At 46.7% G+C, this 15,810-nt stretch overlaps 1 protein-coding gene across 1 annotated transcript in view; it reads right to left on the bottom strand.

Annotated features, from left to right (window-relative positions):
• Window positions 1–15,166, bottom strand: part of adgrb1a (adhesion G protein-coupled receptor B1a) — an 85,649-nt gene extending 70,483 nt beyond the window's left edge. The window contains exon 1 of the mRNA XM_070911353.1: window positions 14,431–15,166. Within this exon, the coding sequence (XP_070767454.1) occupies window positions 14,431–15,166 (736 nt within the window). The remainder of the gene's footprint in view (window positions 1–14,430) is intronic.
• Window positions 15,167–15,810: the final 644 nt, after the last annotated feature.

Raw genomic sequence — 15,810 nt, 5'->3', positions numbered from 1 at the left:
CACACACACACACACAGATCTCTGAGCAATGCGGTTTACTCTTCCCACGCTTTATAACACTCTCATACATCAGAAGCCCTTGTCTCCCCACACAGTGTGGGATGGTGACTGCATTGTGACTCAGAGACAGAGACACCGAGGGAGAGAAACAGAGAGAGGGATGGATGGATGGATGGATGGATGGATGAGGAGGTGGCAGGGGGGCTGCTGGGGGTTCATCCTGGTGGGCCACGAAGGAAGCGCCTCACAGGTCACTGTGGGTGACGCGCATACAGCCGCAGATGCATGCAAATGTGCGTTTTCCAGCTCCCATGTCCATGAACTACCCTCTTGACGAAATGAGTTTCACGTCGCTCCAAATCTTCTTCACACGTGCAAGTATACATTTGGACAAAGGTATATTGGCACCCCTGTCCGCCTGGGACGCTCCCAAATTGCGACATAGGGCTGTTCTGCTCCAAGTGTGGGCAAGTTTCATCTACAAAAATGTTACAAAAGGGTAAAAGGAAAAACTGCACAGAGTGAAAATCAAGTCCTGCAGTCTGAATTTTATTACGTAGGAGTCCCACAGAAATGCTAAAATATAAATTTTCACTGGTGCTCATAAATAAATACAGCAAAAAAAAAAAAAAAAACTACCCCAAAGTGGCATAAACAAAAAGCTGGAAACACTTTATCTACATTTTTATTATTTTTTTATAATAATAATCGGAGGCTGGTGTGTGAACACTTTGGCTAGACTTCACACCTCAGAAAACGAAACCAACGCAAAGCTTTGTATTCTCCTCTCATGTCCTTTCATTCGTGAGGGGGGGGTCTTCTGCCGGACTGTGCCGCGGCGGAGCCTGCGACGGCAATGAACATAAGAGACGTCATATGTGAAATGAGCGGGATATCAGAGGAGTCTTTCAGAATGCTGATTGACCTGTTTGAAATCAGAGGCGTCTGGAGTTATTATGGTTCTCTGGATAAACCATCCTGTCCTGAGTGTGCAGCTGAACAACACTGAAGGTGCTGCAGGGTGTCCGTCATAAACTGTTATTCTGCTAACAGCAGCAGTCTGTTATTAAAGAGTATTTGAAACAGATGAACCGATGCCGCCTCCTGGTGCTTGAGGCTCTAGTCCCACATAGGGATCCACCACGGTGGACGGAAACTCATTTCTACCTTTTAGTAGGGTGAAGGCTGACACGAGGGGCTTCTGAATGTCACTTTTTATGTTGTTTGAGGCAAACGGGGGTTGGGCAACAACAGTTTTGTTTCTGCACGAAAAGTACGTGGACACCCGAGCATTGCACCCATATGCGACTGCTGACCATTTCATTCCAAACCCGTGAGCACTGATGTGCTGTCACAATCGGCACTGCAGTTCATCCCACAGGTGTTGGATGGGTGGGGTTGAATTCGGGGGGGGGGTCAACTTCCTCCACACCGAACCAAAGCCTGGGGAAACTATTTCTTCTTGGCTTTTAGGCAGGTTACACCCTGAGCCGTAACGTCAGAAAAGTGTCAATTAATGCTCTCCTCAAACTGTAACGCAATTTCACTTTGAGCGGAGGTTGTTTGCCTCGAGATGCTTCCTGTCTTCCGCTCATAATTTACCCTCCTCTTTATTGACCTCCTCCACCGAGTTGAACTGAGCGCAGATGATGGATTTCGGCTGATGCCGGCAGCCGCGGAGCTGCGTCCGAGGATAGTTTTTAACCTTCAACGCTCAAACTATCAAAGCATTAAAAGCAGATTTATCTCTTAGATTGAAAGCAGAAGCGTTAGCACAACACGGCGGCGCTAACATCACAGATGAAGATAATTAATCAGCGATCTTTCTGCCACGCTGGCGCTGAGAGAGGAGAGGAGCTCAAATCCGAGGCTGAAGCAGACTGAGAAGACGGCGGAGCCTCCGGGCGTCTGGGTTGCAACAGCAGAATGCGTTCTTTGCGGAAAAAATAATTAATTGCAATTTTTTTTTTTTTTTTTTTTTTTTCTCCGTTCGAGATTAGATTGAGCAATATCATCTTCAGCCGACGCGAAAGCAATGAGCGATAAGGAGGCTGTCAGGCACGTAAATGGGAACGTGCGAGGAGGCACGCCCTAATCGTGTTGTGATGCTTTGATGGGAAATAAATGGGAGTAAATGAATCAATCTAATCCAACAAAGAAGAAGAAAGGAGTTGCAGGCCCGTAGAAGTTGTTATTGTGAACTCATTGCATTACACAGGGGGAGCTGAGACGCAGGCATAACATTTATACATACATTTATATTGTTAACAGAGGCATGGCTCGGTTTGGATGTCAAAAAAATAAATAATAATAATAATAATAATAGGGGGGCGCGTCCCGGGCGGTCTTGTGATTAAGACCACATAACCACAACATTCCAGGTTTGACTCTGGCCTGTGGTTCTTGTTGCGCGTCCTACACCACGGTGGCGCATGGCTTATATTCACGCACTCCGGTAGCATTTGCAAACAATAGGAATAAGGAATAGTTCACTCAATCATAAGTCACAATGCTCCTCACCATGATCCTCCAGCAGAAGTAAAGCGACCATGTGTAAATACTACTGGGTAAACTAGACATACAAGGAGGGGTCTTGCATGTCACTGTGCATACACAGCAGGGCACGTTATCATTTGCTGGACGGGCTGCGTACCCACTTCTCCAGGCACCACTACACCACTGGTCATACCCCTCTCTCTCTCTATCCCTGCATTTCCTATCTGCATGTCTACAGTCTGCTGTCAACTGAAGTGGCAAAATGACAAAAATACAGCTTTCAAAATAACACTGATTGTATTGGGAATACTAATATTGGCAGATTTCACTACTCGCTCCTAATATTGCCACAGCATGACAAGAGGATCGCTGCAGTTTTTTTTTGGATGTATTTAGAACCACCGCATAAGAGTCTAGAGCCGTGCCGGTGGCTCGGTGAGCTAACTTCATCACAGACCGCAGACATCACACACACACACACACACACACACACACACACACACGGTCACAGCATGCTCTGCCAGGGGTCTACTGTACAGCTAACTTCTGTCCAGCCATTACAGTGGATGTTTGGGGGCTAATAAACAAAGGTTAAAAAAAAAAAATATATATATATATATATATATATATATATATATATATATATTATATGAACAAATAATGTGAAATAAACATTTGCTTCAATCCGAACACACCTGTTTGCTGACGGGTGATGTTTGTTTGCAGGTTGAGAAGAAAATCCAAGAACACTCCATTTGCAACTGTGTAGGAAATACCTCAGAGAGCTGTCTCACTACCTGTGTGTGCTTTAAGATGGACTTCAGCTTTTAGCTTCCATTAATGTATCAGCTTCAGGAAAAAGGCCTGATGGGTGTGTGTGTGTGTGTGTGTGTGTGTGTGTTGGAGTGTGTCTGTATATTTTCTGCGTGTGTGTTGTTAGATGAGCACATGGAACATGTCTGCACTAATGACTTATTTTCTTGGATCTGGCAGGCTTTGGCCAAGATCCGCTCGGCTTATTGTGTGTGTGTGTGTGTGTGTCCTATGTCTTGTGTGGGTGTGTGTTCTGACAGTGTGTCACCTCTGGGTGTCATTCCAGGTGATACCGCCAAGGAGAGCAGCCTTTATAGCCGTCCCGCAGAGCCACCGCCTGTTCTTAACAAGGACACGGAGGCATGCAGATGCACACACACACACACACACACACACACACACACACACACATATAGAGGACAGTTATAGTAATTCCATGCAGCTCTGGCGCACGGCTGCAGTAAACTCGTACATTTCAGCGTGCTTCAAGTAATTCATCTTTATTGTCCAAGTCATCAAACCTGAAGAAGGATAGCCGGACTAGCATTAAATATCCTCACAGCCACGGAGACTGGCAACATGAACACACATTCTCTATTGTCTCACTCACACACACACACACACACACAATTTCACCCTTTGGAGATACAACTCAGTCTCTCAATAATAGAGCACTTTCCTGAGGGGGGGGAGGGAGGGTTTTTGAATCTCCTAGACTCTACTGGATTCCTTCCACCCCAAAAGAAGTGTGTGATGAAGTGTAAAATGGGGAAGAGAAAGCGTTGCAGTGAGCAGGCGAACAGTGACAAGCTGCCCGTCACAAAACAGAAGGAACCCATATCGTGTCACAACATCATCCGCCGAACCATTCTCCCGCAGTCACACATGACTGATGAGGGAGGTAAAAAAAAGTTGAACTTGTCTTTTCTCTAATCCTCACACTTTTCTTCATGGCAGGAAATTAATGGCCTCTCGCGCAAGACACTTTTACACACACACACACACACACACACACACACACACACACGCTCATCCTGGAGCAGTGCTTTTATCATCACCCAGTAAGTAGCAGCGGTAAAATTGCTTAATTAAAGCATGAATGTTTAATAAACCCTCAGGCTGCGTGGAGAGGGACCTGAGATAGCTGGCCGTCCATTGACGGGCAGCCTCGAGGAAGGAGGCAGACGGTTGCTTAACTTGCTTCACGCCGGCTGAGTTCAAGCGAGTCCTTTGACAGAGAACAGGTGGAGCTGGTAAAGGCCAGAAACTTCGTGAGCGGCGAGGTCACTGCCTTGAACCTTTTTTTTTTTTTTTTTTTTCAAAATGCTAAGTTGCTCACTTCTGCAGCGGCTGGGAATGTCAGCTCCTGAGCTAATACCTTAACCTTAAGCCCCTGGCTGGTTGTGCTTGATTTTCGCTGCCTTTATATACAAGCTTTGTCACCACATGCATTGGCTAGGCACACCATATATATTGTCATTTTGGGAATAAGTTACTGTAGGCTACACAAAATGCCATCAACTGGCATGTCAGTGTACTTTATGTGTTCTAGGACACTTGCGCTGAACGCTAATGTCAGCTTGCTAACATGCTCGCAGTGACAACGCTAACGTGCTGACGTTTAGCAGGCATACCGTTCACCACGTTCACCATCTTTCAGTTCCGCATGTTAGCACGCTACATGCTAATTAGCAATAACTTGGAGAGGTCACACCACAAGGGAATGAATGTGAAATCTCTGGTGCGCATTAGCATAAACCTTTTTAATATAGAGCTGATTGTCATGTAAAAAAAAAAAAAAGTTTTGTTGTCTTATCAGCCTGAACAGCCTCGGGAAAAGCAGTCAACAAATGTTGCCAAATGCCCCCCGGCAACTTTATGCTGCGGATGGTTTTGTAGCTATTATGCTACTTTCAAGTACCGCTGGAAACGGAATTGTAGGTTAAATGAATGTTGAACAAATAGGTGTGGCCACGTTAAAGGCCTTTCAGTCCTTTCTGAATTGCTGAGGTGTGAGCGTGTAAGAATCTGAGAAATATAAAACATGGCACGGATAGAAAATATAGCAACATCTATGTATATGCTGGAGCTAATTCTTCTCATACTGTAACATAATCCGCGTCCCACTTCCCTCTACTTCATTGCCATTCCCTCCATTCTCTGTCCACCAGATGCCCTCTTGACTTCTCCACCTGACTCCCACATCCACCTGCTCCCCTGTCAGTATTTATACCAGCCCCAGTTCCCCCCAGTCAGTTCCCAGACTGTCAGTGTTGCTGTGCGCCATTTCTTTCCAGCCTAAGAACAGCCTGCCTGCCTGCCTGCCTGCCTGCCTCCTCCTTTTCTTCCCCTGCCCCATTACGGTTACCTGTGAATTCTCAATCACTCCAGTTCGGACTTGCTTCCCATGTCAGTGAGCTTATGTAGCTTCACTTTGTCAATAAATCACTGAGCTCTTCCTGTCTGGCTGGGTGGTCTGCGTCTGGCTCCTTCCCCTGCTGCAATGCACTCTTTCCCCCGTAACATCCACAGAGGAGATGAAGGCAGCAGATCATTCCGGGAGACTTTTATCCTACTAATATAATAATACAATAAAACGCATGTTAACCTACAAGCTTGTGAAAGAATCTGTGTGAAAAGGGAGGCTGAAACATGTGTGCTCTTTCTGTAGATTCTTTCAGAAATCATCCAGAAATGCTTCATTTTGTTGTTGTTGTTGTTGTTGTTGTTATTAATCTGTGCCCCTATCAGGACGACAGAGGTCAAATCCAACAGCTATTGGCTCAAGGGTAAGTAACTCTATTTGTTTTGCACCTTTCATACAAACATGCAGCCCAAAGTGCTTCACGTGGCAACACAGACACGATGAACAATGGAATAAAAATGTGAAAATCCAAATAAGCACCAGGCATGACAATAACAACTATTATTATAATATTCAAATTCAAGATGTGAATTTCATTTCATTTGAAAAACAGAGAGAGAGGCTTACCATTCTAATATCCAGAGGCAGTGAGGTTCACAGTTTAGGGGCATTAAAAAAAACCCTCACTGGTACTTTTATGGAACACGTGAGGAGCATTTAAAAGAAAAGCGGTGGAGGACCTTGGTGATCTGGCTGGAACATAAAAAAAGGAAGAAAATCCCTGATGTAGGGAGGATTGACGTTGTGAAATGACTAATAGTCGTTCACCTTCTCTGTTGAGAAAAATGACCCATAAAAAGGAATTCCCTTTTGCTACTCGAGCTACTTTCAATCTGTAAGTCGTTGTTAATCAAACCAAAGTCAGTTTGCCTCACAAAAATATGCAGCAGCCAAAAATCAACAGGGGTGTCGTTAATAAAACAGTGCGCAGGCTCCATGCTGAAAGTGTACGGTGCGCGCAAAAGCCGGAAAACAAAAGAAAATCTGACACGCGTAAGCACACCTGCAGGCAGTGTTCCCTTTGATAAATCCACAGTCCCACATTGGATCAGCCCCATATCCCGCCCTCTGCACGCCCACATTCAACCAATCAACGATGCGTACAAATGAGCCGGCTGATCAGTGGTACGGTCACTGGTGAATCAAAATCCTAATCCAGTGTTCCGAGATATAGTATTTAAAACCACTGAATGTTGCTGAATGCTTAATGATATTTAACGTAACGTTGATGATGATAACTTTCTCGGTTAGTTACCGTACGTACAGTACGGCCCTCTCTGCGCTCCGGGGGAATGCGATGGTGAGATATAGTCACGGCTGCTGGTTTGAACGTTTACAACGCGGCTCTATCATTAACGCTTGATGTTAAGTGAATCAAATGTGCGAGAGGCTTCAATTCACCGTCTGCAGCGACGGTAACGCGCAGATGGAGAGGAGAATTTCCGACTGAAATAGTCGGACAATGGCAGACTTATCCCGGCAGCCCACGTCCTCCGAGTCAAACAAGGTCTGAGTTCACTTACAGGTGGGCACATTCTCCCGCCAAGTTTGCTTTCATAGATCGCAACGTTTGCGTGGGAAGCGGCGTGCGCCTCTTTCAGGTCCGGTGATAAACGAGACCCCAGGAGAGCAAGAGTAAAGGAAAAATTGCTTTAGCAACACAGAGAAGATATTGCTGATATACTTTAATGTGCAGGAGAAATAAATAAATAACATCAGACCAAATATCATGATCTACGAACAAGTTCTACATGGATAGATCCTGATCTCTGTGCCGTTCGAGTAGCGTTGCAGCAGCCAGCAACAACACACAGCTGGGTAGGGAAGTATGGAGGACATCGCTGTGTCTTCAGGCCCATCAGTAGCCTCTGCTGATGCCCGACCCCACATCTGTGACTACGGGCCGGATGCGGGCCCCTTTCCATGCCTACAACTGTCACCTTCTCCCGTGTAACGACTGCAACAGCAGTATATACTCTGATCAAGCAGTTCCTTTCCGACAGAAAAAGCACAGCAGTCGAGCAGTAATGATGCCAAACGCTCGACACAGCGCCGTCCTTTTCAAAAGTTCACCCATGGCGCAGCGCTGGATGGAGCGCCGCACATGTCAGAATCTGTCCCCCACCGTTTATGTAACACTTATTTGAACACATCAAATGTGGGACTGATTTGACCGCGACGCCTGTAATCACAGCCACCGATCTGTGATAATTGCGCCGATCAGCGATGAGGCGACCCGCCTGTCATGACCACAGACGGGGCGGCGAACACATTCGCTAATTGTTTTCCCTGCCTCCATCCCAAAAGAACAAGCTTTCCGTATGAAAACTTCTCAAACAGGCTGCGAGGATCCCTGCAGGCAGAGTGACCTCTACGCCAGCATAGAGCATCTTACAGCCATCTCTCTCTCTCTCTCTGTCTTCACTTTATTCCTGCCCACACGGCGCCCCCTGTGGTGAGCACCACACCTCGCTCACACACACAGACACACACACACACACACACACACAAAATCAGCTTTATTCTCTCCCTCAGTCAGCCACCCACACTCAGTCACGAGGGACCAGTGCGTGGTTGCGCTAGTGTATGTGCCATTTTACTGGCGCGACATTTCACCATGTGGGTGCACCGGCGCTGTATACAGTGCGCGTACGAGTGTGAAGGGGAGCTAATGCATTGGTCTTGCTTTCGGATTCCTTTCGTGCTCCTTATGGAGGCCGCTTGGAAATCCCTTAGCTTAGCAACAATGTGGCCCAGGCCGGGGCGGAGGCTTGCAGGGAGAGACACAGCGCTCGCATTCATCTTCCTCAACCGCGCAGCCGGCTGCCAGCAACTGGAGATAAAAGGGAAAGTCAGGAGGGTTTATGCTTATTCCTTCCTTCCTTCTTCTTCTTTCCACATGCACTTGTCACTTTTTTGGCGCGCGCATCACGCCTGCACTGTTACCATTTCTCCACCCTTCCGTCACAAGCGATATGAACTGATAAGACTGCGATCGAAGTTGTGAAATGATCTATGTCAGTGCCGACTGGCCCAGCGGAGGCAGTGCAGTTAGAGCTTGCTGTCACACACATGCTCAGCTGTCCTCGTCCTGCTGCCCTCGGGATTTTTGACGAAACAGTTGTCCGGCTGGTCTGAGGACAGCAAGAGAGGCCGTGTAGGTAGAGCCCAAATGATGATGATGGATTTTCTTGAGGCCAATTCCAATCTATCTATATAAAGAAACATTTTTGATGAGGACAACCTTAAATTTGGTTATTGAGGCCCTGCACATCCACACAGGTATTTTCAGTCATCCTGGGCAAATTAATTAAAATGACCTGAGTGAAGACATTTTACAGTGAAAAAAGAAACAAAAAACATCACATTTCGTTTCTACAGGACCATAAACACCTCTTTTTTTCATTTCTGGACTTGCATACCGGCAGACATATTCACAGATTTTTAATATCAGTGATAGTTGTGATATGCTAGAGTGGGTCCATTTAGTTCAAATAGTTAAATTCACAAATTAAAAAAACATATATACTGTATATAAATGTGTGTGTGTGTGTGTGTCAAGCTGAGGCATCAGTCACACTCTACATGCTGGGACTGTAGTCACCAAAGCTCAGTGGTTGTGTCGGTGGTGAAAACAGTTTTTATCAGTGCTTCTCGCCTGGACCTGACACACAACTCCCCATGACGAGGACCTTTACAGCACACACACATACACACACACACACACACACACGCACACGCCAACTAGTCATAGCTTGTTGACAGCTGCGTCACTGTCACTGCCACAAGTGCAACACTCCAATTTCAGCCAGGAATCAGGATTTGAGAAAATTGGAAACGACAAAAAGGAAGCCCTGGGGGGGGGGGTGAAAAAAAAAAAGAATACGCAGTGCTTCATGTAAGGATGTATTCCCCAGGGTCCAACACGATGATAAAAAAAACATGAATATGTGTACTGCGTTGTGAGTTGTAGACTAGACAAGATCATCTTTTGTTTGTTCAAGCACCGGTTCCACTATGGCGGTCTCCAGAGAACCATCATCGGCATCAACTGTTCCCTCCAACCCTCCGTATTCTATATCCACTTATCCTGGATCCTTTCCCCAGCATACCACTGGGCAAGAGTCAGGGTACACTCCCCCCCCGGACGGCCTATCACAAGACTGGTGCTCTTGAACAAACACATCAGCTGTGTGTAAATTAAGAGCTGGGCTCTTAACGGGGTTCATCCCATGGTGGTGGGTCCATTTAGAGGCACCCACCCACCCAAAAGGAGCAGTTTATGGCCAAAATTCTGACTAAGATTTGGGACGTATTTCATGGTATGGAGCATTTCATTGAGGTTTCGTTTGCATTAGCTAATTGGCATCAGCTGTTTTCTTCTGGCGTCACTGGCTCAGTCTACCCGCTGACTGGTAACACCCAATCATATCCATATACAGGGTCGCCTTTATAACCACATTTCTGACTGCTCTGATTCTTCATAATGCTGTGTGTGTGTGTGTGTGTGTGTGTGTGTGTGTGTGTGGTGGGGGGGTCGGATTCTTTGAGGTCTCCCTATATGACGTGGTTGCTTGATTTTTCCTGACTGTGTACGAGTTAATGAGGACTGCGTGAAGGTCCCATTAAAAAACTAGCCAGTGCACAATGCATTGTGGGTGAGGGCTGTAATGGATACACCACTGTATACGAATTCAACACTGGGAGGGGCTTTTGGAATGGGCCTGGCCTTGTTGGCGTTTTTGGGTCTAGGAACGCTAAGCTTTTAAATATTCAGCCACTGAGTTGGGATAGAGGGCTTGACGTGCACATTCGCATTTGGGGTTTTCAACTCACCCGATCTGTTATGTCCCACACCAACATGTAAAGAAGGGAAAGGCCCGATCCTTTTTTTTGCAGTGAGGCAACAGTGCTAACAACTGAGCCTCCTCTCTGTGTCTTGGTGTAGAGTGCTTTTAGTCCGTGACACTGTGTCCTTATTTGGTTCTTTTCCAAGCTTTTAATTAATACATTTTTTTTTATATTCCACACTTGAAAATGACTGCGAAGCTAAAAAGCGAGAGCGCATAATATGCAACCAAGGTCACGACCGAGATGATCCCGCGGCATTGCCGGTAAGTTGTATCGGCCCCTCCTTCATCCTCACTTTTGTTGGTAATTTCTGGCGCTTTCTCAAAGCCATCGCAGTCGTGTCTCGTTTGTTCAGATTGATTCATGCGCTTTCTCATCTCCTCACATCTCTCTGATCCATCCTTTAATCACTCACTGCCTCCCCTGCTGTCCCCTGAGGGCTAACAAATGAATCCTTTCCTGTCCGTGCCACACCACATTTCGTGACACAAATCACACCATATCCACACACACACACACACACACACGCACAAGTACACATTGGAGGTCTACCAAAATGGACTTTCATAGACAACATTTCTGATCTGAAGCTACCAACAGCCAATACTTTCTCCCAAAACCTTTAACTTGGACCGTTCGAATGTCAGAACGTTCCAAAAATAGCCCTGAAATCACCAGTCCTCTCATCTTAAAGGTTAAAGATTTCTCACGCAGCACAGGAGCTGTGTTCACACAGTGAGCTCTGGACGCATGGACTCCTGCTCATTAGCTGTAATTACCATATTAAGTACAGCTTCTTTTATTTTTTTTATAACTGAAGCTGCTCATTCCAAATATTTCTTTTTTTTTCTTTAGAATACTTGCTTTTATGTCCTAAAAGGATTTTTTTTAATGCTTTTCAGCGACGCAGACTCTTAATTGAAACAAGAGTGATATTGATAAAAAAGCATATACAAAACATAATGATGCTTCCTTTCATCCTTTGAATTTGATCAAAAGGTCACGTTGGAGTGAATACAGGTTAAGCTCTTCCCATTGACGATCCCATTGACATAGCAAAACAGATAATCAAGCTGTACCATATCATGTCATACCGGAGGTCGACCACACTCACTGGGGAAGCAGTACCGAATACTGTATTATGAACAGAAGGGTAACATTGACCCGATCAATTTGAAAGTCAATATATTAATCTAACCACTCACCCCACATACACAAAGGGCTACCCCCTGCCCTTATGGGGGTGGAATTTATTAATAAAGAAGAAGCACTAATACTGCCATTCCATTATTGCGCGTATAATAATAATAATATTTTCTTCTACAATAAACCTTTTAACAGCGATTTGATGGATTATTGATTAATCAATACCGTGCCTACCAGGAACTGTAAGAACATAAAATGGCAAAGAGCTTTCACGCGCAGAACCAGCATAGAGAATTAACTCTTAAATCACCATACTTCTTCCATCGTCAGGAAATAAAACAAAAAGGTTGGAGTAACGGCTCAGACGCACTACATGCCTATCAAACAACCCCGACTTCTACACCCTTAATTGTCCACCTCGCTACATAAAGGACACACAACCTCCCGAACTGGAGGTAAATTGCGATGTGCTGATTGTCCAACACGGATGTGTAGCGAGGGCTGCTGGGCAGAGAAACAGACATGACGTCAGGCTGGATAAAACAAAAACGGCAAATTCACTCTGATTAGCCGGCTACCTCTAGAGGGCTCCAGAGAAAAGCTTTCTAATTTTACACCGGCTGTAGTGGCTTTAATGTAAAAACACGTCTCTGTCCTCTCAGTGATAAGCTGTTTTGAACAGAAGAAAATTGCGTGGGCATTCCATGCATTTCCATGAACTACTACGCTTTGGGTAGACGTGGGCCATTTGAGGAGAGGTTGAGCACACTGCTTGTAAGGATCCAAACTCCTTTTCCAGCCCCCATGAGCTGGACATGAGCAGAGCTCGAGTGCTGACAGCAGGTTTCACCCCTCCATCTGCTACTGGGCGGGACCTTCAGTCCATCTGCAGAGAGGGAGTGAAGGAGGCCGGGAGACTGACTGTAATCTATGAACCCCTCGCTTATTGGAGGTGCTGAGACCAAACAGGTCCAGCTGTGTATTGCCTGACCCAAGCAACAACTATCTATCCTCATCAAGCCCCCCCCCCCATCCACCTCAGACAACTCCACCTCTCAGCCCTTGTCAGCCTCCTCACTCTCCTTTATTCTCCTCTCCCACTCTACGTCTCTCGTACCTATTGTCTATCCTTCATTCATCACTCACAGCTATCACCCCCCTCTATTTCCCCTCTTCCCCGCACGGTGGGCCATAACTGCCCCGGCCCCACGACCTATTTCCACACAGAATCCATTACCATCTCCCCATCCTCTTTTCATCTTCATCCGCCAATTCAATCCGCCCAGTCACCCATCCAGCCAAATATTCACGGACTGCTTGCCTCTTCCATTTGAGCTCATCAGAGGGAATCCATAGCCGCTCGGTCACTCTGGACCTGGGATCATCATCCAGGAGACGCTTCGCCCTTGTGAGTTGAAGCACATAAAGGGAGAAGAAAAGCTATAATGCCTCCTCCTCTTTCTATCTCTACGGAAGCCAACAGTGGATGGTATATTCATTTTTATTTTTTTTTTATTTTTCACACCTTAAGGCACAAACAGCCCACACCCCGCTGTTGAGCACCATAAGCGGGATTACATAAGTGCGATAACTAGCAGAGAGGAGGCTGGGGCGGCACGGGGATATTAGCCGCTCTGGAGACTGGAGGAGGATAAGGCAGGAGATACCCACCGCAACATCTTCTCTGCTTGGTTGGCTTCCCACGACTGGCTCAGTGTCAGCCCACTATCAGCCTGGGGAGGGAAAGATGGGGAGGCAGCGATGGTGGCTCGGAGGAGGAGGAGGAGGAGGAGGAGGACCGAGAGAATAAGACCACAGGCTGATTAGGGGGAAGCAACTGAGAAAAGCAGAGGAAAGGATAGATGGTGGAAAGGTTAGGGGGAGAAAGGGGACCCGAGAAATGTTCCATCCCTCTGGCCATAGTCCTGACGAACCCAGGATAGAGATGTCAGGCCACATCCTGTCTGCTGAGGGAAGGGAAGGGGAGCCAGGATCAAGCAGCAGACAATTAGACTTCAAGCCACAGGCCCTTATCCAATTGCATTTCTGCCTCTCTCCTTCTATCTCACTCTTTTGTCTCTCTTTATACCCCCCCCCCCCCCGCCCCCTCCTTCTGAGCATCCCCAAAGCTATACAATATCAGCACTTGATTCTACTCCGTTTCACAGGAAACTTCCCAGAGGCCGATCGAATGTCCCTCCCTGGACCGCAGAGGGACGGAATGCGGTGCCGACCTCGCAAGGTCACAGAGCTGGCTTCCATCAGATGAAACCCTAAACCTTTTTATTTGCCTCTTTCTGTCCCTCTTTCTCTCCTCTACTTCAGCCAAAGCACTCTCACTTGCTTTTGAGCCAATGTCAAACAATTATCCCCACTTCTCACAAATCATACACATTTTCTCACGGGCTTGATTGCTGCTGAAGATGCCATTTCTCTGTCATTTTGCTGAGAGCATGCTGAACTCTAAGACCGACCTTTCAGGGTCAGACAAAACCAAACAAAAAAATCCTATAGCCTCCTGAAAGCAAGACTCGTGTTTCCCTATTGTTTTACAGAGAAGCGGATACCATCGTTAATCTTTGCGTTTAAGAGCTTTTGGAAACTGTGGAGTTGATGTATGAACAATGATGTAATCCCCTTGGCAACTAATACTTCTTATGAGTTAAAAAAAAAAAAAACGGAAAAGCTTTTCTACTCACCATTTATCTCAGCATCTTTTCCTCTCTCTTTCACGCTGGGTAAACAGTTTTCCAGGTAAACTCCATTGTGATAACAGCTACTCTCCTCACTGAGCTGCGGTGGCGGCTCCCAGCACAAACATGGAGTCTGCATGATGCCACAGGGCCTGTTAGACATGCTGGAGGCCAGACAGTCCTCCAGCCACTGGCACAGCATCTGACAGGCCGCCATGCTGGGGTTGCGCTTTCCCACCACCAGGTACTCTGTTTTGAAATCCCCGTCGCCATCCGTGATGGGCGTGCCCGCCCGAGCAGGTCCCTTCCTCATTTGGAGGAACTGCTTCCCGGCCTCCAGGAAGGCCACCGGGGCAGAGGTATCGCAGAGCCTCACCACCTCATTAAAGCTCTCCATGCCCAGGTAGGTGCGCGTGGTCTCCAGGAAGGAGTCATATTGGAAGGTGCGGAGCTGTGATGGTACACAGTCCTCAGTAGGTTTAGTGACCTTAATGAAGATGGTGTAGCGCCGCGGATCGGGGTTCTGCAGGGTCCAGGAACAAGGAATGGTGGGGAACACTGACGACGAAAGGAAGAAGCCGAAGAAGCGGTTCTGGACTAAGGTGGAGCAGGAGTCGGACTCTGGGCCCGAGGGGGCTGCGTGGCACCAACCCTCCATCAGCAGCAGAGGGGCAAAATACAAGAGTAGCACTGTGACTGGCCACCTTGCTCGGCCAGGAATCCGAGAAACAATGTTTGTCATGGTTTGCAGATGAAGGGAAGGAGACGGCATCATAGGTTGACGGCAGATTTCTGGCCTCCGATGACTCTACTTCCAGCTGTGTAGCGCAAAGGAAGAAGAGAAGGAGGAGGAAGGGGAAGAGGAAAAGGAAGTGGTTGAGGAGGAGGGGGGGGGGAGGTTGCTCTCAAAGATCCAGCGATCGGCCCATGGCTTCATCAGTCGACCCCGAGATTCGCAAGAACCTGTGAAATGGAAGAGACAAGATATGAATTAGACTTCTTATCTGATCAGACAACGGAATGGGATTACACTGATTCTATTTATCTCCACAATGCGAAATCTCTATCAGCCGTTAGTTGTTGCGCTGAACACTGAGAGCGACGACAGTGACTCTGGCCCTGGAGAACAACAACAAGTTGAATAGAGGCATATGGAGATAGGGAGCCAGTCATTTAGCCAGGGTTTTTCTTCATTACGCAAGTTCAGATTGGTCTCTTCCTGAGAGACAACTGTTTTCCTCACATGCCTGCTCCCATATTTCATCTGCCACCTCATTAATTTGTCCAATTATGTGACTATTAATTACAAAAAAGGCAACACCTGCAGCCATTCATTACTCCACTATATCAGGGATGAGGCACAGACAGCAATGCCGTGATCAATAG

The sequence above is a fragment of the Enoplosus armatus genome, chromosome 9 (genome assembly GCF_043641665.1).
Source record: "Enoplosus armatus isolate fEnoArm2 chromosome 9, fEnoArm2.hap1, whole genome shotgun sequence".
NCBI lineage: Eukaryota > Metazoa > Chordata > Actinopteri > Centrarchiformes > Enoplosidae > Enoplosus > Enoplosus armatus.
The sequence above is the reverse complement of the archived record's forward strand: the minus strand, read 5'-3'. Positions and strand labels throughout refer to the sequence as shown.